General features: G+C 35.2%; 1 protein-coding gene across 1 annotated transcript in view; it reads right to left on the reverse strand.

Moving 5' to 3' along the window:
* The window catches only part of LOC123549083 (A disintegrin and metalloproteinase with thrombospondin motifs 18-like), a 106,226-nt gene that overhangs the window by 33,621 nt on the left and 45,028 nt on the right, over positions 1–27,577 (reverse strand). Inside the window, exons 4-5 of the mRNA XM_053546759.1 lie at positions 1,711–2,287; positions 818–987 (exon numbers count right to left, since the gene is read on the reverse strand). Of these exons, the coding sequence (XP_053402734.1) occupies positions 818–987; positions 1,711–2,287 (747 nt within the window). The remainder of the gene's footprint in view (positions 1–817; positions 988–1,710; positions 2,288–27,577) is intronic.

Raw genomic sequence — 27,577 nt, forward strand, 5'->3', positions numbered from 1 at the left:
ATACATCGGATGTAATGTTACAGTGACGTAAACGCCTGACCGGTTTATGGTATATATATATAGTGTGTACGTGCTCCGTGTTGTCCGTTTTCCTAAATGCTGTGTGAACCGCTAGGTCGGCTGAGTTATGTGAACCGCTAGGTCGGTTGAGTTATGTGAACCGCTAGGTCGGTTTAGTAGGTGAACCACAAGGTCGGTTGGTGCGCGTGCTCCGTTTGCATCTAATTTACTGGCATGTTAGCGTACGTGAACTAGGTTTTGCCCATAACTACGTAGCGTAACTCCTAGTTGCACGAGTAACTTCGGTAATCCTAAGTAGCCAAATAATCAAACTACATGCGCTTGCTTGCTCGTCCTGGGTTACCAAACAGCTCCTGGTGTATCTTTTCCATCGCGGCCATTTCTGCCATTTATTAAGGATAATTTCGTACGTGCATAATCATGTTATTAACTTGGTGCCATCATAGTAAATATCTTATTCAGTTATAATTATTAAACTGTTATGTTTATTACTGTGTTTTGGTTTTTGCTTCTCTTAGTCATAAAATAATTATCATACTGTGCAGTGAGAGATTATTTGTAAGTTAAGGCCAAATAGATAACCTCAAAATTATCTCATCCATTTTTATCACAATTTATTCCTGATAATGACAACTAAAGTAATAAAAAAGCTGGCATAAAAAAACTTCCACAACTTTCCCTACACAATGTTGGGTATAACTTCATGCTCTGCAACAGTGTTGTCCGCCTGAGAAAAGTATTTTTATTGTGATAACATATACATGTAATAACAACACGGATACAGAAACATACTTACAATATTAAATATGCTAAGAACATAGGTTGTTATATTTTCTCTGCCGTGTTTTCTGTACATGTCTTGATCGACGACAACCAATGTTTCTACTCTAGGTTCTGCACTTCTGTAAGATCTTTTCCTTCGAGCACGATGAAACATTTTAGTAGATTTTGCGTATCTATTAAAATCTGAAATGAAGTGAGCCACACCATGAGAAAACCAACATAGTGCGTTTGTAACCAGCATGGATCCAGACCAGCCTGCGCATCTGTGCAGTCTGGTCAGGATCCATACTGTTCACGTCTGGATCCATGCTGGTTACAAACGCACTATGTTGGTTTCCTCATGGCGTGGCTCAAGTAATTTCCTGACTACTGTCTGTCAGGTAAACAGTGTAACAAACAGATCAGAAAACAACAGTGAATCACTTATTAAATTTATTACTGTATGACTTAAATTATCACTGTGCTTTTTTCTTACTACCCTACGCTGACTGGCAGCTTTCAAAGATGATTGCATTAATCTAAAATACCCATGGAATTCCTTACAAGATAGTCGCACACATGCCATTGGAATCAGAACCCCATAGTGATTTTTCAGTCAAAGTATAAACATTAAATAATTATTGGTTTTGACAAATTTTCAAAAGCTGTAGAGTCTGATGGTTTCATGAAAATGCAACATATTATGCTGAAACTAATGCATTTAAAAGTTCATTTAGATTGAAAATTAACTAATTGGTGCAACAAACAAAATTAACAGGCATCCTATGCCAGCCAGTGGAACTTATAGACCAGTCTCAAAAATCCAGCACATGACTGGTCAATTCATAACACCAACTTAAAACTGACCAATCACAAGTCTACAATCTGAGAATGGTTTCCAACATCAATGGAACATTGCTTACTCACCTTTTGATGTTTGATAATTATCAGGTATGTGTTTGAATAATGCTGATCTTCTGTACATGATATGAGGACTCTCCTTCACATGTTCATCCTCACCTCTCAAATACTGGTTGTCATGGTTACCTAAATCATCACTGTCATTCAAAACTGATGACTCGCTGACATTGTCATTTTCATTATCTGATGCTTCAGAAGAAACTCTAAATGTTTGATTAGACGATTGTTTGTCATGGTTTCTACTTATGTTGCCATAGTTACCACTTATACTGCCAAGGTTACTGCTTGTGTTGTCATGGCTACCACTTTCACTGTCATGGTTATCGTTGTCATGGCGAATATTGCTACTGTCTTCTGGCCACGTTTTTTTGTTTGCTGTGGTGTCAAGGTCATACAAATGCTGATGGTTATATGATTTGCTATGCTTACGTTGATGGTTGTTACCATTACTACGATGAGGGTTGTAGTCATGACTACGATGCTGACTGTTACCATGGTGATGACGATTCTTATGTAAAGATGACATGTGACTTGGCAATGGTTCTATCACAAAATCATCATGAGGAAACATCAGGACTCCTGTCTGAAAAAAAAGAACAATTCTTATTCATTATTTAGCAAAAAAAAATAACATAAGCTTACAGAAATCACAAATAATAATAAGGAACCTATAAATAGCCTTGACACTATGTGTGTGTTTGATTATATTACATCTGGTGAACACAATATAGACAATTCCTCTGACACTAAGCTTACTCTGAGCTGTTATGTGTGTGTTCAAGATATTGGAAAGTGTTGAACACACAAACATTTTAAAACAAGACTGCCATTGTATAACCTTTGACTAAGAGGTCATTTGAATGTGACAAAACACATACAAACACTGCTGCAATAATGATATGGCAAATTAATAATTAACTGAGGAAAACAGAATGACATGGCAATTTTTCTTTTGACTGACATTATATGAATTTCTTTGTGATCATATTGTACAAAATTACAGCCTTTCTACCCTCATGCATTCCTGTCAAATAAACACTGTTTGCTTCACTGAAAACTAAAAGAGGTAATGTTAAAGGTATGTGCTACAGTAGGCACCTTTTCTAACCCCTAATCTATCTTTTAAATACCTCCTCTTGACCTCTGAGCTATAGTGGGCTTCAAGAGCATTAGATAAAAGTCTTATCACACGATGTAATTGTTATTTGCAGTGACATCATTACAGGATATGACAAATTATTATGATTGTCAAGTAAGTTACTGAACAATTTTAAGGAAGAGTGACACTTTTGAGCAAACTATACTTTTTTGCAGAAAAAAAGGGAAGTCTTACATTGGAAATATATATTTTAAATTCCTTTGATCATGAAACGTACTTATTTGCTAAACAAAAGAAGATCTCCCTTCTATAGTTAAAAAGTAAGACAGTAAATGTGAAAATTTTTACCTTCAAGTGTTCATTAACCTTAAAAGATGAGCGTTTTGACATGACAATTTTTGCAGTTGTGATAGATCACATAAAAATGGTGTAGCGACCTCTCAACCAGCAGTTTGTCAGTCTAATATCTCATTTTACTTTGTTTTTTTCTGTTTTGTTATTTGCTGATCATAATGTGTAAACCATAAAAGAATATAGAGCAAAAAACAAATGTTATGCGTTTCATGATCACAGAGATTTAAAATATATTTCCAGTGTAAGACTTCCCTTGAAACATTAGAAAGTCCAGTAAAATCAACATGAGTTGAGTTCATATTAAAGGAAATCAATAGTGTTTATCTTGGTTTAATTGTATCAATATTTTAGTATCATTTTCACAGTCATTAAAGGCATTATAAACTAGAGATATCACTTAAATGTAATAATCAATAGCCCAAAACACTGTTTGTCAAAGTAAAGGACACATTTTGTTGTGAATGTTTGTCCCACTCCCTCATACGCAATTCTGCTGTAGAAAAACTAAAACTCTGGAAGTAGTTTGTGCCCTGACTGGGGTTCCCCATCTTTGTCCATAAAAGATAATGACACAGAAATCATTTATTTATAGGGATCGTAAGAATGAAGTTTCACTTGAATCCTTTTAAAACCATGGAAGATGTTTGCACTTTTGCCCATAAATGTCATGCACATCTTCACTTCATGGTATAAGTAGTTCACTTCAGAAACACACTGCATCAGTGCATGGCCACATGACTGACCATAAGATATTAGTCCAATGAATGACCTTATGATCAGCCTTCAGGTCTGCTATAATTATTTGAATATTTAAACCTGCACAAGTATTGCAAAATTATCAGATAGCGGATGCATCCATAGTAGGGAAAATGTCATTCTACATGTTTTGTTCTAAATTAAAGAATGGCAGTACCATCACTGCTACCCTCGCACCTTTCTAGCACATGTCTTTACAAACAAAACTGAGTGAGCCAAAAAAATGATTGTGTGATCAATAATTCTCAACTTTTATTGCATGCCAACAGATTAATTCATGCACTAAACTGGACATGTAATTGATTGCAATAATTTAAAAGGAATCTGGAGATCAGTCTCCAAACACTGCAGTGCTACCATTGGTCAGTTTCAAAACTGTACTTAGAAAAACCAATCAGATGCTGGGATTGTCCAAAACAGAATTTTGAAGAAAAAAAACCTGTGATAGTTTTTGAAAGTGTTACATTTCAGTAACAAAATATTGTAACATATTAAGAGAACCCGTTCAAACTAGAGCTATCACTAAAGGTGATGAATGTACCCCCCGCATGCACTGACACAGTACATTGCAATTTGACACACACAAGACTGCATAATTATGTGGACTGTATGTATATAGACTGTATGTATACAGTATAGTAACAAAAAACAAAGTCCCATAACTATGCAGAATATTTATCTAAAAGAATGTAGCATGCCCCATGCACAACTAGGGTTGGTACTGATCACTTGTGTGAAGTTTCATTAAATTGTGTGCAAGGGTTTGGTAGATTAGGCATGCACAAGATTGCATATGCAGACTGTATGTACATAGTATGTTAACAAGAAACAAAGTCCCTTAACTCTGCAATTTTTGTCGCTGAAAGAACCTAACATGCCCCATGCACAACTACTGTTGTTACTGATCAGTTGTGTGAAGTTTCATTAAATTGTGTCAAGGGGATGAGGAGAGATGGTGCCAACAAGATTGTGTCTATGTCTATAGTATAGTAACAAAAAAACAAAGTCCCATAACTCTGGAAAAAAAAATTCTGAAAGAACCTAACATGCCCCATGCACAACTACTGTTGGTACTGATCACTTGTGTGAAGTTTCATTAAATTGTGTCCAGGGAATGAGGAGAGATGGTGCGCACAAGATTGTGTCTATGTATATAGTATAGTAACAAAAAAACAAAGTCCCATAACTCTGCAAATTTTTTTTCTAAAAGAACCTAACATGCCCCATGCACAACTACTGTTGGTACTGATCACTTGTGTGAAGTTTCATTAAATTCTGTCAAGGGGATAAGGAGAGATGGTGCGCACAAGATTGCGTCTACGGACAGACGACCAGACGGACAGACGGACAGACAGACAGACAGACAACCTGAAACCAGTATACCCCCCCTTACAACTTTGTTGTCGGGGGGTACAAAAATAAACAACAACAACAACAAAGAGAAACATCACCAAAATTTCACATGCATTCAAACTATTTCCTTTTTAAACAGTCAGGTTTTACCTCTTTTTTACAAGTCTGAACTACTGAATAAATTATTCTATACCCTCTAATGTGTCAAATCAAGCCTAAGATAAAATTCTGTTAAGTGACTGATAATTTTTGCAATGACTAGATAAGTTAGTTGAAAGATTGTAATATGGAGACAATTTAAAGTTCTTTCAAAATTAAAATTAAGAAAATATTCAGAAGACCCCTGTAACTGTCTAGATTTATTTTAAATTCGTCACCCGAAAATATCATCATTTAAGAATAAATGAGCAATTAAAAACAGATTAGTGCCTTAATAGGGACATAACAAAAACATTTTATTCTATGGCAAACATTAAATAACTTAAAAATACAAATACACCACACTCATTCTACAAGTCAGTTGCGGATTCGACTGCTCGACTGCAAGCTCCGTATATATGTGCAAAGACTCTACTCAACACATAATCAAATGGTTGTCTGCAGTTAAATCGTAATATAATGTGGAGATAGTTCATTTATATGACAATCTGACAAAATCTCTGAAGTCATTCAGTGCTCTCCGCCACTGATTACTACTGCAAGGAAGTTGTAAGAAACATGTAGAGAACAACTTACTCTTTTATTGGATAGGTAGTGACAGATGGTAAAGTTGTGTATGTGTTGTAGCGGGGTGGGGTGGATTGTGTGTTGGCAGATGTGTCCGGGTGGGGGGATCAAACTTGTGTACGCTAGTGTCATTGTTCAGTGTCTTGACCTCCTCCTATTTTTTGCCTGAAGGTTAACACCTTCCTTAAAAATCTTACAGGAAAGATCACCCAGTGACTAGCAATGTGTCAGCAATATTTCTTTGTTAATATCATTCACTTTTTAACAGTAAATTAACTTTGTGCAATGTTTATTCAAATTTTATCTTAATACAGTTTTATAGGAAATAAAAAACAAGCTTTTGATGGATGACTCAGATACAAAAAGAAATAGAATTTTATAAAAATGAATTCTCATTTTTTAATTTGAAAAGACTGCATTTTACCTGGTAATTATAATAAAATTGCACAATTTGTAATGAAATGAATTTTCTTTCAGATAGGATCAACATGCCACACCACAAAGTATACAATTAAGTATCCAATTAAGTATTAACCCTTACCATGCTAAATTTCTATAATGGACTGGTCCATCTTCCAATATGGGCAGTACCATTTGTCATTTGAAGGGGTGTTTACTAAAAATTTACTGACTGAATAGTGAACAGTGCAGACCATGATCAGACTGCACGGATGTGCAGGCTGATCTTGGTCTGCACTGGTGGCAAAGGCAGAATCACTTGCTGCCAGCAGGCTAAGGGTTAAAATATTTCAATAAAATTCTTCAAAATGAATTTTATGACTGTTCCAGTTACTGCTTATTAATAAATATTAAAGTCAAAATTTTGCAGTTTTGATGACCTGTTTATTTGAATCGAACAATTAATTAAGATGAATATTTTATGCGAACAAAAAAAAACAACTTTTTATTAAGATGCATGTGTTATTATATAGGTGCATATTTTACTGTAATTTAGATGGTTAATCTGTCATTTATCTCTTGGTTTAAAGTCCTTTTGACGTATAAAATTGTGTTTCCTTTTGATGGATATCCTCTTGAATACTTAATTCATAAACTTATGCATCACAATTCTGTTTGTTTCAATGTAAGATCGAAACAATCACTCTTATGGTGAATACAAGACCTAATATTTTCAGGAATGGTAGTTTAAAGTAAATGAAGGAGTTATGGTTCTTGTCCCCCTACTTTCCACTCTCTGCAATTTATAATTCAGTGGAGTCAAAGTTGTTGAATATTCAAGTTCAAAAAAAAAAAAAGGACAAAAATGGAGACGATTTCATGACAATTCCAGACAGAGTTATGGCTCTAGAGTGGCAGTTTAAAGAGACAAGGAGTTATGGTTCTTGTACTCTTTGTTTTCTCTCTTAGAAATGTATAACACTATAAAGTCAAAGTTATCAATTTTCAAAAATATGAAAAATCAGCACAAAAGGGGAGACAACTCTATGATTATTCCAGAAACAGTTATGGCTCTTAAGTTTAATGGGATCTTTGTTGAAATCATTCATATTTGTGGTGAAATAACTTTTTTTGCATTTAATCATAAAGTAAATCCTAACAAAAATTAAATCCTAACAAGAGCTGTCACTAATGGTGACAAATGCCCCCGCAGCGCCTTGACCTTTGACCTGGTGACCCAAAAGTCAATAGGGGTCGTGTACTCAATAAGTACTATCAGCATGTGAAGTTTGAAGGTCCTGGGTGCAGTGGTTCGCGAGTAAAAAGCCTTCATGCAAAAAGTTAACATTGGCGCCTGTGACCTTGACCTTTGACCTGGTGACCCCAAAGTCAGTAGGGGTCATGTACTCAATAAATACTACCAGCAAGTGAAGTTTGAAGGTCCTGGGTGCAGTGGTTCGCGAGTACAGTGCCTTCATGCAAAAAGTTAACATTGGCCCCTGTGACCTTGACTTCTGACCTGGTGACCCCAAAGTCAGTAGGGGTCGTGTACTGAATAAGTACTACCAGCACATGAAGTTTGAAGGTCCTGGGTGCAGTGGTTTGCAAGTAAAGTGCCTTCATGCAAAAAGATAACATTGGCCCCTGTGACCTTGACCTTTGACCTGGTGACCCCAAAGTCAATAGGGGTTGTGCACTCAATAAGTAATACCAGCATGTGAAGTTTGAAGGTCCTGGGTGCAGTGGTTCGCGAGTAAAGAGCCTTCATGCAAAAAGTTAACATTGGCCCCTGTGACCTTGACCTTTGACCTGGTGACCCCAAGGTCAATAGGGGTTGTGCACTCAGAAAGTACTATCAGCAAGTGAAGTTTGAAGGTCCTGGGTGCAGTGGTTCGCGAGTAAAGTGCCTTCATGCAAAAAGTTAACATTGGTGTGACGAACGGACATTAGTGTGACGAACAGACGGACAGTTGAAAACTAATATGCCTCCCTTCAGGGGCATAACAAAAAAAGAAAATACTCTTTCTTTTTATTTTTAAATTTCTAAATCCATGAATATAAGCACCCCAAAACATTAGTTTGCCAAAAAAAATTTAAATGATTTTTCAATTTCCTTTTTTATCTTTTTATGCTTTACATATTACATTATTTCTCTAATACAATAACTGAACTGAAGTTTTGTCATTACAAATAATTAGTCTGTAGATCTCTTTAGCAGTTTTCACACAACCTTAAAACATTATGCACCAGATTTCAAAAAGTTGTCTGAATTAAAAGTCTTGTAAATATTACATATTATGTAACAAAATGACCCAACATGACACAGTAAAGCTTTTACCTTTTAATTATTTAGACATAGCATTGAAAATGCATTTGAAAAAAGTGTGGTTTATTATTTTGTGAGCATGAAAGAAGTCCTTGTATAACACAATTACTTGTCTGCACATCAAAAAGTTTTACTGTACCACTAAAACTTAATGCTCTCATTTTTTTTTTTTTTGAAAATAGTTGTAAAAAAGTCTAACACTTAAAGCCATAAAAGTTTAAAACTCTTCAAGGCCTCATTACTAAAACAGCTTAGAAATGTTGCAGTATTGGGTAAAAACAGAAAAAGCATATTTTATAACCCTACATATTGTGTAACCTCCCGGGAGGGGGCAGGGAGGGAAATAGCAACGCTAGACTATTCAACAGAGTTATGGAACCTGTACAGAGTATGTCTGCTCATCACAGTGGACAAGTGTGTGAAGTATTAATGGGTACTGACATACCAGCTCACATTCAAATACTTGATCAAAATTTGCTAAGTCAAAATACTGTGCATAGCTTTATTATAAACAAGAGCAACGCAATGCTGAGCAATATACACCCGAAGGTATGACCTTTGACCCTTAGTGTGACTTTGACCTTGAAACAAGCCATCTGAAACATGCGCTCTGCACCTCTTCTCGTTGTGGTGAACATTTGTGCCAAGTTTCTTCAAAATCCTTCAAGCAGTTCAAGAGTTACTGAGCAAAGTCATATGATCTTTAACCCCTAAGGGTCATGACTATGATGCTGATTGTTACCATGGTGATGACGATGCTTATGTAAAGATGACATGTGACTTGGCAATGGTTCTATTGCAAAAATCCTTCAAGCAGTTCAAGAGTAACTGAGCAAAGTCATATGATCTTTAACCCCTAAGTGTGACCTTGACCTTGAAGCAAGCCATCAAAAACAGTTGTGAACAATTGTGTCAAGTTTCTTCGAATTCCTTCACGGGGTTCAAGAGTTACAGAGCAGACATGAAAAAGTCATATGACCTTTGAGTCCTAAGTGTTGCCTTGACCGTAAAGTGAGCCCTGCATGTCGTCTTGATGTGGTGAAAATTTGTGTCAAGTTTCTTCAAAATCCTTCATGGGGTTCAAGAGTTTTGACCCCTTAGTATGCCACTGACCTTGAAGCAAGCCATTCGAAACATAGGCTCTGCACCTCATTTCAATCTGGTGAACATTTGTGCTAAGTTTCTCTAAAATCCTTCAAGCAGTTCAAGAGTTACTGGGCAGACACGAAACAAAGTCAAATGACCTTTGACCCCTAAGTGTGACCTTGACCTTGAAGCAAGCCATTCAAAACATAGGCTCTGCACATCATCTCGATGTGGTGAACATTTGTGTCCAGTTTCTCATAATCCTTCAAGGGGTTAAAGACTTACAGGGCGGACATGAAAATATGACCTTGACTTTGAAGCAAGTCATCCAAAATATGCGCTCTGCAAGTTGTGGTGAACATTTGTGCCAAGTTTCTTTCAAATCTTTCAAGCAGTTCAAGAGTTACAGAGCAGACACGAAACAAAGTCATATGACCTTTGAGTCCAAAGTGCTGCTTTGACCGTAAAGTGAGCCCTGTATGTCGTCTCGATGTGGTGAACAGTACGGACGGACACCAGCATCGTAACATAATACATCCCTTCAGGTGTACAAAAAGCAAAACAGAGCTATGGAATCTGTGTACTGTATGTCAGATCATCACAGTTAGCCGGTATATGATGTGGTTAACTGAGACACCAGCTTAGGAATTTGAATACCATGCCTTCAATTTGATTCTCGATTCGTAACCTAACATTTCCAATTTGATTTCTTTTTATAAGTCCCAGTTCTTTGCAGCGTAATTTAGTACCAGAATAGCGGCTTTTAGCAAAGATTAGTCATGTCAAGCTGCTTCTCTTGTCACAAAGTAATTGTACCAGAAATAAAATGGCTTCTCGCCTGCAGCTGAAAGATCCCCTGGTAAAAAGTATGTCTAAACCTTGAGAATCTTAAATTCATTCTACCCTGAAATGATCTATTATAAGAGTTAAGTTGAACGAAACTGTTGAGAAATATACGTGCAAGAATCGAATCGAAAAAATCGAAATCGGCAATAAATTATCAAAATCCAATCGAATCGGCTGTCAAATGAATCCTTGCAGCTCTACTTGCAACTTCAAACAGTAAAATAATTTTACCAGGATTCTTTTGACTACACTTTTGACCTTTATATATTCAGTACAGGTCAAGTTAGAAAAGGTAGAATTAGGAAGAGCTTATGTACCTTACACCAACAGATAAACTAGATGAGTGTCTTTAGGCCCTTTCAGATATTTTTGACTAAATCAAGAGCCATAACTTTGGTACTGAGAAAAATCCCAAGTTACACAACTTAAGATAATCTAATTACCAGAGATAAACTAATTAACAGATAACATAAAAAGTCTCATTTACTAAAGTGTTCACTATGATTTTCTACAATTTGACCTACTGACCTAATTTTGTCACCTATAACCCAGTCTGAAATTGCTACAAATTTTATACCTGTAGACAAACAACCTGGCCAGATTTCATGCAGACCAGGCTGAAAAAGTGGTTAATACTGTGAATAAAGTTTTTCCAGTGACTATGCCTTCTGACCTTATTTTAACCCTAGATGACCTATTTTCATACTTGACCTAGATTTCATAACAATACCATGTTTGATGTAAATCAGGGCTCCTGCCCGAGTTTCTGACTAAAGATGACCCAGTTTCAGCTATTACAAACATTCTCAGCACATTTCACATAGATTAGGTGAAATATTATGACCTTTAGAATACAACAAAATGTCTCTATGATTTGACCTTGTGACCTATCTTTTGACCCCAGATGAACCAGTTTCTTCCCTGCCCTAGATCTTTAAACACACAAGATTTTAACCAGCATTGATATAAAAATTAAGTATGAAATGTGCAGGCCTCCAGAGTGTAAAGAAGATTTTACTAAGATTTGACCTAGTCACCTAGTTTTTTAACCCAGATTACCCATTATCACACTCATCTGAGATTTTATGCAAGTGAACATTTGTTTACTTTGTCCAAATAGTGACCTGTGGAGTGTTTACAGTTATACTGTGCAGAATGATGATAGTTAGGGAGATACGTCAAAAACAGACAGGAGTCAACTGCAATAGCTCACCTTGAGCATTCCCGTGCTCAGCTGAGCTAAAAAAATCTGTCACTTTGGACAGTTTTGGTGAATTCATTAGGATCACAGGAAACAAACAAATATTTAAGGATGGTCCAATCCCAATACAATCACAAGAGGTGTGTGCTTATTAACCTTATCCTTATTGTCAAGTATACAGCTATTTACGACTTTTTCATCAAAGTGAAGATCAAGGGACATAATCCTTAATTGCCTGTTTCAAATATTGTCAACTTAGCTACATTTTAAGGGTATCTCTTTTACCTGGGTATTAAACAGATTTATGCGTCATAAATCTGACTCTGTCCTTTGATAAAAAATAAACATTTGCTTTCTAGGGTCAAATTGTCTGATAGTCCAGACTAGAGAATTTGGCCTAAATCACTGCTTCAAAAAGGTAAAAACACATAAAACAAGATAAAAGTTAAAGGTGAAAGCTTAATCGTGTAATCAAATTACCGCTATCATTGTTATATTATCTTACGCTACTTAGGTATAATTTGATGTAAGTCTATGTCTGATACACTGTGTCACTCCTGCCCTACAAAGCCGCTACTGTGGTAGCTATACAGTAGCTATTGGTAGCCCAGTTGGCAGAATTTCTCTCAGTGCAAATGTACTCTCAGGCATGGAAGGTTTCATGATTCAAAGCAGAGTTCCTTTTAAAAGGAAAGGCTTGCCTGGTTTTGCAATCTAGGAACTATATCAAAGACTGCAAGTATAGTAGCTTATGATCAAAACAAAAACAGTTCGTATAAAACTGAAAATATTGTGTAAAAGCATCCGTATTGTCCACTTGTTCTGTTTAGTCCAAATGAGGGTTTTCCTTTGTTACTATTTAAATCCGACAAACCAGAAGTATTCAACTTCTCTGTCTTTTTCGCAAACATGACTAAGCAGTAAAAACAGGCATAGAAGCAGTCTAAAACCAGATACCCCTTTAAACACTAATGGATTTGGCAACAACGTAAGTGCAGAAAGTGGCGGCAAATTTTCCTCAGAGATACCCATTTGGTAGATTACATTATTTCAGGGGTGTGCTTACTTACCGGTATAAATGTCCATAAATTCTTGACAATAGTAACTAAAATAACTGAAATATGTAAAGTCAGATATGAAACAATCTCAATTTTCAATAAAGTGTTAATATATGTAATTGATTCACATTTTGTTGGCATATTATTGTTCATGAAACACCCTCGAATTAAACGCAAACACCCATTGGACCGAAGCATGTAGGTGTGACCAATCAGTAGACTCCTTACATCCTGCCACTTGGACAGATTCTGCTCCCGGCTTCTTGCAGTAGACACGACTAGATTTGGGGAGGCAAAATAAGTGAAAATAATATATAGGTTTGGAGCCATAGCTCCAAGCCAATAAACAAAATGCACTTTTCTGTGACAGTGGCATACAATGCTTTATGAAATTTTATTCACAAAAAAGTTTTGTATCTTTCTTAATTATAGAAAGAATTTTTGGAAAGACCAAAATTTTAAATTTCTCAACAGGTGCCGGTAATCAACAAGAGGGCCAAGATGGCCCTAGGTCGCTCACCTGAGAACCAAACCATAACAGTGTTAACATGTTTGACATTAGTGATTTCATGGAAACAAATATTCTGACCAATTTTCATTAAGATTGGACCAAAAATGTGGTCTCTTGAAGTGTAAACAAGTATTTTCCTTAATTTGACCTAGTGACCTAGTTTTTAAGCCAAGGTAACCTACATTCAAACTTGATCTAGATTTGATCAAGGCAATCATTCTGACTAAATTTCATGAACCTCAATTGAAAAATACAGCCTCTACTGCATACAAAACGTTTTTCTTTAATTTGACCTAGTGACCTAGTTTTTGACCCATGATGACCCACATTTAAATTCGACCTAGATTTCATCCAGACAAATACTCTGATCAAATTTCATGAAGATCTGGTGTAAAATGCAGCCCCTATTGCATACACAAGGTTTTTCTTTGATTTGACCTAGTGACCTAGTTTTTGACCCCATATGACCCATATTCGTAACTGGCCTAGATTTCATCAAGGCAATCATTCTGACCAAAATTCATGAAGATCAATTGAAAAATACAGCCTCTATTGCATACACAAGGTTTTTCTTTGATTTGACCTAGTTTTTGACCCCAGATGACCCATTTTCGAACTCTGTCTAGATTTCATCAAGGTTATCATTCTGACAAAATTTCATGAAGATCAATTGAAAAATACAGCCTCTATCGCATACACAAGGTTTTTCTTTGATTTGACATAGTGACCTAGTTTTTGACCCCAGATGACCCATTTTCGAACTCGGCCTAGATTTCATCAAGGAAATCATTCTGACCAAAATTCATGAAGATCAATTGAAAAATACAGCCTCTATTGCATACACAAGGTTTTTCCTTGATTTGATCTAGTGACCTAGTTTTTGATCCTAGAAGACCCATTTTCAAACTTGTCGTAGATTTCATCAAGGTAATCATTCTAACTAAAATTAATGAAGATCAATTGAAAAATACAGCCTCTATCGCATACACAAGGTTTTTCCTTGATTTGACCTAGTGACCTAGATTTTGATCCCAGATGACCCATTTTCGAACTCTGCCTAGATTTCATGAAGATAATCATTCTGACTAAAATTCATGAAGATCAATTGAAAAATACAGCCTCTATCGCATAAACAAGGTTTTTCCTTGATTTGACCTAGTGACCTAGTTTTTGACCCCAGATGACCCATTTTCGAACTTGGCCTAGATTTCATCAAGGTAATCATTCTGACCAAATTTCATGAAGATCAGTTGAAAAATACGGCCTCTATCGCATACACAAGCTAAATGTTGACGGACGACAGACGACAGACGCCAGACGACAGACGGATGCCGGACATCGAGCGATCAGAAAAACTCACCTGAGCATTGTGAGCTAAAAACAATCTCAAAGATACAAGCCCTGAAAAAGAAATAAAATCTCCATCACACACTTCCTAAGCTTAGTGCTAGGGGGTGTTACCCTATACCACAAATGTTAAACTGCATTTTATGCACAAGTCCCTGTTTAAAGGAACTGTGTGAAGAGATTTCTGAAAATAAAAAGATTTGTTTTGACCTTTTGTATGGTTTTCAAGGTAATAGCATGTCAAATGATGAATACGACATGGTATCAAAATTCTGTATCAAAGTAAAATGAGGTAAAGGGTGTCATCTCTGGCTGGAAGTTTTGGTCAAACATTGACAATTGGTTACACATTTTGTTTAAGTGGCCTTTATTTCTTTTTCTAAAAATATGTATCTCAACTGATGGGGTGATGAATTTCCATCTTAAATGCTGCTGACTGCTTCAAATTATTACCTTTAAAGAAACATAACAGTATTTAGATTGTACCTGGAAATCACAACAGACAGTGAGTGCTTTTGGTGAGCTATGTACCAGTGGAAGTAAAAGCAAGGCAAACTGGAAACAAATATTGTTGAAACATGGACTCATCAACCCAACAAAAAGCAGTGCCTGCCATAGCTCAGTATGCCATTTCATTGCAGACATAATACTATTTCAGAAATAAAGATTTAAAACTTGCTCCAGTGTTAATATTAATATTATGCCAATTTTGTTTAGACTGTGCAGAAGTGGCGAAATTAAATGTTGTGCTTCAAATAGAATAACTGTTTTAAAACAGCAGAGGGTGTCTTAATTCATGTATTTGTAATACATAACCATAATTCTATGGTTAATCTAGTGACAGTTATTTTTTATGCAGAGGTCAATCAATTCAACAAAATATGTCCAATGACCCAAACTTGACCATCAGATAATCAAATTTCACATTTTGCACCAAACTCTCAGTTTTCAGACCAATTTCAGCAGCACAATTACACTAATCAAGTTTCAAGTGTTCTTCCATTAGCACTTCAGCCACAACAATAGAAGTACCAGTAGCAGCCTGGTCTAACATTCAGCTGCAGCTTTTTGATGAAAATTATAGAGATTAACCTTTTTATGCATTTTCAACTGAACTGCATTTCCAGTGACTCATCTTAGAGTTTTGTCATGTAAAAATCCATTTTGGGATTTGGCTTTCAATAAGATTTAACTTCAGCATCTTGTTAGAAAACAAAATATACAACCATGTTTTAGATAGAAATGAGTCCACAGGACACAGATGTTTCCATTATGTTAAGGCCATTGGATTACACAAGTTACCATGCCCCTATGCTTTGCTTCTGTCAGGACTTTTGATTAAGATACCACGATCCCTTAACTAAATGGCATCTGTAAGGATTTCAAAGTTAGTATATATAACCCCTTTGCTAAAAATCTGTCAGGACTTTAATAGGAGTTATTAAGTTACTATTGTCCCTTAGCTTGAAATCTATCAGGACTTTGGAATAAATAAGTAACCACAGGCCCTTAGCATGGCATCTGTTAAGACATCAGATTAAGTAAGTGATCATTGCCCTGTTAGGACTTTGGATTAAATAAACTATAATTGCCCCAAGCTTGGCAACTTAGCACCCTTTGCTTGAACTCTATCAGGACTTCAGACTGAGTAAGTTACCACGGCCCATAGTTTGGCAACTGTCAGGACTTTGGATTACGTAATTTATCTGGAGTCATCATGACTCCTTAGCTTGGCACCAGTCTGGACTTCAAATTTAGTAAGTTGCTCTGGCCCTTTAAATTCAGTAATTTATCTGGAGTCATCATGACCACTAAGCTTGGCACCTGTCTCGACTTCAGATTAAGTAAGTTGCTTTGGCCCAGCATCTGTCAGTACTTTAATTACCATAGTCCCGTAGCTTAATGGCATCTATATCTGCAGTTAGAAACCTAAGAGGCGAACTGAGATGTAAATTATAACAAGGATATTCGTTTAGGTACAAAAGAACTAGAAAAGCAAACTCAACAAAATAAGCAAAAACTGTCACTAGAATATAACCTTATCCGATTTCTGGGGGCTGACCTAAACTTAAAATTTACAAGCAAAATATGGTAATCACGCAGTAGGGCATCCGAGGATATTAAGAATGATGTCTTCACTATGATAATGTGGCAGAAATATGATACAGTAATCAAAGAACACTTATAGGAGTGTCTAAAAACACTCGTCAAAGTGCTAGTCAAATATATAACTAATACAGTGACAAAAACTGACGTATACTGTCTGTTCAGGGGTATTTGCTTTCGGACTTACGGACAAATTTGTGCGAAGAAAGATTAACGACTGCTACGGAGACACTATCGTCTGTAATAACATCCATTTGAGGCGGGAGGTTGGGATATAAGAGCAATTTTCACAGCATTCCAACATGTAATTATACATTTCCCTGGCAATTTGTCAATGTAAAAATGAAAAGGAAAATTTTGTGGGGTCTTAAGTTTAAATGCATCTTATCTTACAATTAATTTGCAAAAACTGCTATATAAAAACCATTTAAGTTCAGAGGCAAAAAATTTACAGTTGAATGTCCTAATATGAAAAAAAATCACCTGGTGAAGCTGAGGAAGAGATGTAATGTGTAATTAATTGAAGAAAATTACCTAATTATCTAAAATTTCATGTAAAAGTTTCATTGAATTACACACCATTTATCACACAACAATTATTTTCTAAGAGAAAAAAAAATTTTAAAGTCAATCTGACACTGAAGTTTTACAATGCAGTAAACTGGGGCCTGGTACTGTGTTTAACTTGTAATAACAGTACGCAATAAAAATAGAACCACTTTGTTCTTCCCTGTTGGTTTTAGTGCCATTTTTCAACAGTGTTTCAGTTATGTTGCAGTTTACCTCTCCCAAGTTCCTGGATTCTGTAGCAGTTAAACTCACCTGTTCTCCACAATTAGCTCAGCTGCTGTCAACTTCTCCGCATGGGCAGAGGTGGAGGAGAAAAATGACTTCTGATACAATATCTATAGACAAATTGTCATGGAGAAAAATGCCTCACCTGGGGATCGAACTCACAACCCCATGATCCATACAGCTGTGATCTCCCTACTGAGCTAAGTGGATATTCTTCTGGATAATGACTATAATCAGTATCTTGTTAAAAAAATTGAATACTCTTAATTTTTCAAATGTCCACATTTACTATCCAAGCAAAATTTTGTCCCAGCTCTGATTACATGTTTTCAGAAGAAAAGGGACTTAATTATTCAATATTGAGAAAACTGCAGGAGTTGTCTCCTGTGATAAAAAATATTAGGTCAAATTAAAGACTAATTATTTTGCAGGAGTCATCTCTTGTGAACAAAACATACAGTCTGATTACAGGTTAGTAATTGTGCAGGAGTCGTCAACACTTGTGAATAAAACATAGGGTCTGATGATAGATTAGTAATTTTGCAGGAGTCATCTCTTGTGAATAAAACAGTCTGATTACAGATTAGTAAATCTTCACAAGTCATATCTTGTGAATAAGACATAGGGTCTGATTACAGACTAGTAATTTTGCAAGGGTCATCTCTTGTGAATAAAACACAGAGTCTGATTACAGATTAGTAATTTTGCACGAGTCAACACTTGTGAATAAAACATAGGGTCTGATTACAGATAAGTAATTTGGAGGTGTCACCAACACTTGTGAATAAAACATAGAGTCTGATTACAGATTAGTAATTTTGCTGAAGACATCTCTTGTGAGCAAAACATAGAGTCTGATTACAGATTAGTAATTTTGCTGAAGACATCTCTTGTGAGCAAAACATAGAGTCTGATTACAGATTAGTAATTTTGCTGAAGACATCTCTTGTGAGCAAAACATAGGGTCTGATAACAGATTAGTAATTTTGCTGAAGACATCTCTTGTGAGCAAAACATAGGGTCTGATTACAGATTAGTAATTTTGCTGAAGACATCTCTTGTGAGCAAAACATAGAGTCTGATTACAGATTAGTAATTTTGCTGAAGACATCTCTTGTGAGCAAAACATAGAGTCTGATTACAGATTAGTAATTTTGCTGAAGACTTCTCTTGTGAGCAAAACATAGGGTCTGATTACAGATTAGTAATTTTGCAGAAGACATCTCTTGTGAGCAAAACATAGGGTCTGATTACAGATTAGTAATTTTGCAGGTGTCATCTCTTGTGAGCAAAACATAGGGTCTGATTACAGATTAGTAATTTTGCAGGTGTCATCTCTTGTGAATAAAACATAGGGTCTGATTACAGATTAGTAATTTTGCACGAGTCATTGTTGGTGAACAAAACATACAGTCTAATCACAGACTATTCATTTCAACTATGTGTCAAGTCTATATTAGAAAGATTACTTTGTTATTCTGTGCAGACCGTATCAGGATTGTACTAACAAAATAATCATATCTAGGTGTTAATTTTATCATCAGTAAGTGGCCATCACCTTCATAAACTTTCTACAGCACATGACTTCACAGAAAGTGCACTATGCCATATTCAGCTCCAGATGTTTAAGAAATGGTACCACCCCCATTCAGAGAAATTCCTTCAGTTTAAAGAGTCACTTAAATACATATTGTAAGTGCAGCCCTCCTACTTTTAGCCCCTTCAGCCACATAGTTATGCTGAACAACATGTTTTCAAGTACGAAACTGTAAAATACTTTCTATTACATTTATACCTGATGCAGTTTTTAACTGATCATTTTTGTTTATGATGTACATAGTTGCATAAAAAAACAGACTGTAATGTGTAAAATCATAGCAGCTTTGTTCTTGAAATACAGAAGGTCTAATTTACCTAAACAAATGGGCCATAAACGCCCTCTATCACTCACTTTTTTAAGTGAACCATACAACCCAGTTTTCAACTGACATAGATACCATAAAGACAAACATTCTAACCAGTTCCCATGTAACCTAATTTTTACTCCTAAATGACCTAAAATCTAGTAGGTTTCAAGATTAGGAAGCCTTGTGTGAAGTTCACCCTGTCAATCACATACAGGACTGCTGTAACTGAGAACATTAACAAAATTTTCTAAGTCAAAGAAGGCTGGTAACTTTTATATCAAAATCAATCAAAAGTTGTCTTACTTGGTTATGCAAGAAGGTTTGATGACTAGGAAGCCTCAAGGTCTGAGTTTTACGTGGTTACTGAGAAACAGTTTCAGTTAGTTGCAAGCAAACCTTTAACCAGGGTCACTAAAACTGAATTCATTTTTGAAAGACCCTGCTTTGGTTATTTCAGCAGATCTGATGACTAGGAAGCCTTTTGCGCAAAATGTTTCAATCCAATACAAGCAATATTTGACCACTGCAAGCAAACCAAGGTGTGACGTTAGTGAGTGGAACAGCTCTTATAATTCTCCAAATCACGCAGCTGAAAACACACCTCTTGGACCTAATTATGGGCACTCTGAATTTTTATTAACTTTGAGCAGGAATTATATGATGCTACATGTCAAACAGTTATTGCCCCATCCCAATCTCATACCCAGATGTGAGTACCCGTAAGCTCAATATTTAAAAAAAAAAATTCAATAACACCAAATCATAGAAAGAATTCTGGATAAAGACTGCATAAAGGGGCCACACTTTCTGACAGTTCAATGCCTTTAAAAACTCACCATTACAGTCAACATCGTACTTGCGACCACCTCTATTAAGCGATTTTTGTATTAAACGACCAGTCAAAATCCCTCCCGACCGTTTTCAGTATATAAATTCATTCCATTAAACGACTTTTTTATTAAACGACTAGCGACCACATTAATGTAGTCCCGACAGGTAAAATATTCGACAAAAGTGTATCTATTAAGCGACCGGGTACCAAAATTCTACTGGACATTTCTTCATATGTGTAATTAGCGAGTATGTTTTGCACGTGACTGAATGCAATTAACCTTTGTATCAGTCGAACTGACAAACAATGTAGCCATAAATTTCACGGTTTGTGGACTTGGAAAAGTGTTCACGATGTTAAAACAGATTTTGAAACCAGACATGTATGTTCATAATAAATACAGTTACATTAACAGTTAAAAATAACTTTCCTTTTCGTCTGACTGAAATTCATTAAGAGACCATTCCATTAAGAGAGCACTTCTTAGCAGTCCCTTGGGTGGTCTCTTAATACAATGTCGACTGTATATATCTTCGTTTTGATGCATTTGCAATAATGTCTAAGTGCTGAAATTTCACATAACTAGTTTCAACAATTGTTTATGTTCATTTCTTTACAAATGGCATTCATTTTTAAAGGGAGACAACTTTTTGAGATTATTTTAAAGTATCAAGTCATACAGGAGAGTAGGGTAAAACATGTAGTGGACAGGTAGATTGTTGGTATTAAGTTAACATTTGTTATGTTTTGATGAAATACTCCTAAAACTTAAGGAGCTGCACACCTGAACAAAAGGGTAGTGACCTACACCTCAGATAATTTTCTGATGCTATCATTTCACACCATGTCCATCTGTTATCATCTGACAAGTCCATCTTCATCATTCTCCAGTGATTTCAAGCAAGAAAGAAGATAATTTCAATAAAATTGTAATCTGGTACAAACAAAATGTTTTTGCCTCTGACAATCTGATGGATTTATATTTTTTCAACAAACCTCCTCATGAATTCATATCTGTGTGAGGAATTTCGCATCAAACTGCTAAATGTTATTTCGTTGGTCAGGGCTTCTTTTTAATCCATAAACTTAAATTATATTTTACATCTGAACGATTTAGCTATTTAATGTCAAAACTAATATGATTAAATTAATGCATAAAATACATGAAATAAGACATGTTAAATTATATCTAAGTTATTTGTTTTGTTCCTGTTACTTGTCCAGCACAGAATCTAGGCTAAATATCCACTGTTATGTAACTGAAATTATGCTGAAAAATGGAAATAAACCAAAAAATCTGAACAACTCTTTTCCCATATTATGGCTAGTCCAACTATGTGGCATAAACTCCTTTCCCACCTACAATGTATTTCATTTATGCCATTTGTTCACAGATTCTGCAGTCAGTTAACCTGTACATTCTGTTTTTCTGCATTCTGTTTCTGCACTTGTTCTGCCTTGTTCTCCACTAGTAGAACAAGGATGACCAGGATGAATAATTTGAGCTCTATCAAATTGTCAAGGTGTACAACTGGCTTGCCCTGGAATCTTAGACCTTCTCTAATAACAAGAGGAGCTGAAAACACTTAATATTTCAATTACCTTTAATTTTGGAAGAACCAGTCAGGCAGACTACCCAGACAGACTAGAAACTTACTACTCACTACTAACTAAACTACATTGACTGCTTTGTGAAAACAAGGAAATCTGATAAAAACTGCTGTTAAGGAAAAACAACCTGTCTTGATTTGAAATAGGAGACCAAAGTGATAATCCTAAAGCTGATAACTCAACGGCCATTGAACTTCAAATTTTGATAACAATTTGGAGATTTCATAAGAACACATTTAAAGGTGGTCAGTCATATCAAAGCAACATTTGAGCCATGCCATGAGAAAACCAACATAGTGGCTTTGGGACCAGCATAGATCCAGACCAGCCTGCGCATCCGCGCAGTCTGGTCAGGATCCATGATGTTCGCTAACAGTTTCTCTAATTGCAATAGGCTTTGAATGCGAACAGCATGAATCCTGACCAGACTGTGCAGATGCACAGGCTGGTCTGGATCCATGCTGGTCGCAAAGCCACTATGTTCAGGTTTTCTCATGGTGCGGCTCATTTTATGACATTTTTCATTTTTCGTATATTCTATAACAATATAGAAATATTCTATTTCAAGGACGAAAAGAACTATTACATAAAAGTTTTATCCCTATTAGATTCATACAACTTTGTAATTACTCCCAGCTCCTGCACCACGTCAATATAAACAAGAGGACCATGATGGTCCTGAATCGCTCACCTGTCCCCACATGAACTGAGTATGACGTCGTTTATTCTGACCAATTTTCATGAAGATCCACTGAAAAATATGGCCTCTAGAGAGGTCACAAGGTATTTCTATTAATTGACATAATGACCTAGTTTTTGAAGGCATGTGACCCAGTTTTGTACTTGACCTAGATATCATCAAGGTGAACATTCTCACCAATTTTCATGAATATCTCATGAATGAAAAATATGGCCTCTAGAGAGGTCACAAGGTTTTTCTATTTTTAGACCTATTGACCTAGTTTTTGACCGCACATGACCCAGTTTTGAACTTGACCTAGATATCATCAAGGTGAACATTCTCACCAGTTTTCATGAAGATCCATTGAAAAATATGGCTCTAGAGAGGTCCAAAGGGTTTTCTATGTTTAGACCTAGTGACCTAGTTTTTGACCACAGTTGACCCGGTTTCAAACTTGACCTAGATATCATCAAGATGAACATTCAGACCAACTTTCATACAGATCCTATGAAAAATATGGCCTCTAGAGTGGTCACAAGGTTTTTCTATTATTTGACCTACTGACCTAGTTTTTGACCGCACGTGACCCAGTTTTCAACTTGGCCTAGATATCATCAAGGTGAACATTCTGACCAATTTTCATGCAGATACCATGAAAAATATGGCCTCTACAGAGGTCACAAGGTTTTTCTATTATTTGACCTAGTGACCTAGTTTTTGACCGCACATGATCCAGTTTTGAACTTGACCTAGATATCATCAAGATGAACATTGAGACCAATTTTCATGAAGATCCCATGGAAAATATGGCCTCTAGAGAGGTCACAAGGTTTTTTCTATTTTTAGACCTACTGACCTAGTCTTGGACCGCACATGACCCAGTTTCGAATTTTAACTAGATATCATCAAGATGAACATTCTGATCAAATTTCATGAAGCTCTCATGAAAAATATGGCCTCTAGAGAGGTCACAAGGTTTTTCATTATCTGACCTACTGACCTACTTTTTGAAGACACGTGACCCACTTTCGAACTTGACCTAGATATCAAGGTGAACATTCTCACCAATTTTTATGAAGATCCATTCACAAGTATGGCCTCTAGAGAGGTCACAAGGTTTTTCTATTTTTAGACCTACTGACCTAGTTTTTGACCGCATGTGACCCAGTTTCGAACTTGACCTAGATAACATCAAGGTGAACATTCTGACCAATTTTCATAAAGATCCCATGAAAAATGTGACCTCTAGAGTGGTCACAAGCAAAAGTTTACGCATGCACGCACGCACGACGGACGCTGCGCAATCACAAAAGCTCACCTTGTCACTTTGTGACAGGTGAGCAAAAAATATTTAAAACCTTAGTATTTCTTTCCTTTTCAACATAATTTCTAGTTTAACATTTCCATTTGACAAATATTGGGAAACTAAAAGGCAAGACAGTTAGACTTCAATAGAAGGTAGTTTGGAATTCATTTATTTCCACGTAACCAAGGCCAGCAAAGGGAGGTAATAATAATTCCACAAACTTGCATTTCTAATAAATTTTGGCTAAATATATAGTGGTTAATACTAGTATTTAGCAATTATAACACAAATTTTCGGGTATAATGAACAAAATCCGGATTCCCTGGCAAAGTCCTTTTATTTCCTTTGTAAAATTGTTTTGGTTATAGCAAACTCGCTTCATACAAATAATCGGTAGATATGTACACATTTTGGAAGTCCCAATTAGCTTAAATGCTATAATTTTCCATCTTTTGATACAAACTAATTTAAGAAGTCGGCGGCCAGTTCACCCTTGTTAGGCTTGATTATTTAATAGTTTGAAACCATACAGTGTTGATATTTAATCAAAGTGATTGTCACCTGTAATCAATAAATACATAATAAAGAGATTAACATTATGTTGTCAGTTATCTTATTTATTACAATCGAGTCCAAGTAATAATGTCATGTACACCTGCTGTCCATGAAAAATACTTCCATTGTTCATAAAAGGGCCATGTAGTGAAGAAAATGTAACTAATATGAATACGCCTAAATCTGGCATAAAATGCACTGATGTTTATACATATTTCTATATCATCTATGTGTGCTATAAACACTTTATGCTGAGTGAAGTTCCAATACATTTGTACATTAAAATTTAATTTCTGTATAGTTTTATGTGTTTAAGTACGACTTTTGTTGAGTAATTTCATTGTAATCTGAACAAACTAACTTAATCAATTTAAAACTACAGTCATGTATTCACTACTGTATTTCCATATATCAGAAGCTATTCACAGCCCCTGTGAAAAAGGTTCCTGAACTTCATGAAATAGTTCTTGAATAAATATTCATGAGAGTCAAAATTTATGTTTCACGAATTTTGATATTCATGAACTTGTTCATGAATTAAAAATAATACATGAACAAGTTCATGAATATTGAAATTCATGAAACATAAATTTTGATTCTCATGAATATTTATTCATGAATTTTAATTCATGAAGAAGTTCATGAATATCGAAATTCATGAAACATAAATTTGATTTTCATGAATTTTTATTCATGAACTATTTCAGGGTCGTGAAAACTTTACATTTTGACATTTTAAAAATTTCCCAGCATGCAACAAAATAATGGAAACGGATCATGTGACATTATGAATTTAATGTTCATGAACATTCACAAACAGTTCATGAACTTATTCATTATTGTAAAAGGTAATAAACCTAAGTTTTATGTTAATGAATGAACAGTTCAGAAACTCACAATTGCGTTCAAGATCTGGTACTGAACTAGAAAAAGGTTTTGAATTTTAGTACTTTTAATGAACCTGTGTTCATGAACAATTTTGGTTCTTAGTCTAATACCAACAGTAACTGTTCAGGAACTGGTAAAGTTCTGTAAGTTACTGAACTTTTGCAGTTTTTGAACCAATGGTCAAGAACCATCATTGTTCTAGAACCACAGTCTAAGAACTGTTATGCTGGTTCAGGAACAGTTCTTTAAGTTCTTCAGAAGTTCTTGAATGTTCAAGAACTTAATACTAGTTCTAGAAAATCTTTTACAGGGGAAAACCATAACCCTGTAGTTCCTGAATCACAATTTCAATCATTATCTGAATTTCATTTTCAAGTTCATGAATTTCTTAAATTATTGAATGGATTTTCTGAAATGTTCATGAACTACATTTACAAGTTCATGAAATGAAAGTAATATTCTTGAACTTGAGAGTTCATGAATTTAAGTAAGTGAACTTTTCCTTGTAGTTCATGAACTATATATATATATATATATATATATATATATATATATATATATATATATATTTTTTTTTTTTTTTTTTTTTCTTGTAGTTCATGAACTATATATATATATATATATATATATATATATAATTCATGAAATAATTCATGAATTCTTACAAATTCATAAATAAATTCATGAAGTTCATGAACCTATTTCACAGGGGAAGTGATTCGCTGGTCATACCGGTGGTACTATCCAACTTGCTCAGACAAATTATCTGGTGAGTCATACATTCGTTAATAAGAATTTTGTTTGGTACGAAAAAAACAATAATTTCCCAGGTCCCGTTGAGTTTGTATACAGCAAGTTCAACTGTAATAGGTCTTATATTCATATCATTCCTTGGGAAAAGTATGTTTACCAAACTTACATTTATATCAAAATAGCTGCATCCACTGTGAAAGGCAGTTCTTGATATCATGAACACTTCAAACCATTAAAGAAATATTCATGAACTAACATTCAACAGTTCTTGGTTTATGTTCATGAATTTTTGGACATGAACTGTCCTTAAAAAGTTTTCATGAACAGTTCATGTACTGCTAAAGAATCACACAGAGTTCTTATATTGTCCATGATAAAAGGTTAAAGGAACAAACATGACTTTATTTTCTTGAATCTTTCATGCACTACTCATGACATGTAGTTCATGAACTAATGAAGAATCATGGTCACTGCTAGTTCGTGAAGATAAAATGGCACAATAAAAACATATAGCAAGAAGTTCATGAACAGTAACGTTTCATTTCGCAGGGGGTGTATCTTGGTTGGGCAAACAAGACTTTTGAAAATACCTGCAATGAAAATCTAACATGAAGTAAGCACTTGATGAACATTACTGACTAGTAAAGTTTAAATGATCAGACCTTGAAATTTTGAACAAATCCTTTACTTGACCAGTACCTGTTAGCTTTGTGTATCAAAGAAATGCTAATTACAAGATGGTTCTCTATTTTCACAAATAAATACAAGTACTGATATTAATTATGTATCCATATAAGACAATTAAGGGTGTAAAGCCAAATACTACAACATTTGTTGGGATAATAAAAGAAAGGAGTTTATCATTTTCTTTCTACCTGCCTAGAACATCATACCAGAAAAAAATCAGAGAAACTTGAACCCTAAATAAAAATTAAAAAACTTTGATAACATTTTTTCATAAAACAGTATCTACTCTCACTTTGGTATGAAAGCCTGATATATATCAAAATGATACTGTGGTACTGCTTCATCTATTAACTGTTTATTTATTCCCACCATGTGTAAAATTTATTGCAGAAAAATGCAAACCGTTTTAAAGATTTCATATCAGGCTGAACATTTTTCATAGCAACTTTACCCTTTTTTCCCTGTGGTATCACTGAAAAGTCAAGAGTAATTGGGTATAAACCTTTCCAAAAGATTTTAATAAATCAACGCATACACTAGATGCAGACCAAAAAACTCCCCTTTTTATCATTTTAATCCAAAAGTTTGGGTAACAAATAAAAATTCTCACGTCTATTTTGACACCCAATTTTTTAACTCTTTTTATCACTGCATAATCTATTGCACACTGTGCCTGCTGCAGTTTTTTA

This window comes from Mercenaria mercenaria, chromosome 6, assembly GCF_021730395.1.
Source record: "Mercenaria mercenaria strain notata chromosome 6, MADL_Memer_1, whole genome shotgun sequence".
Taxonomy (NCBI): Eukaryota; Metazoa; Mollusca; class Bivalvia; order Venerida; family Veneridae; genus Mercenaria; species Mercenaria mercenaria.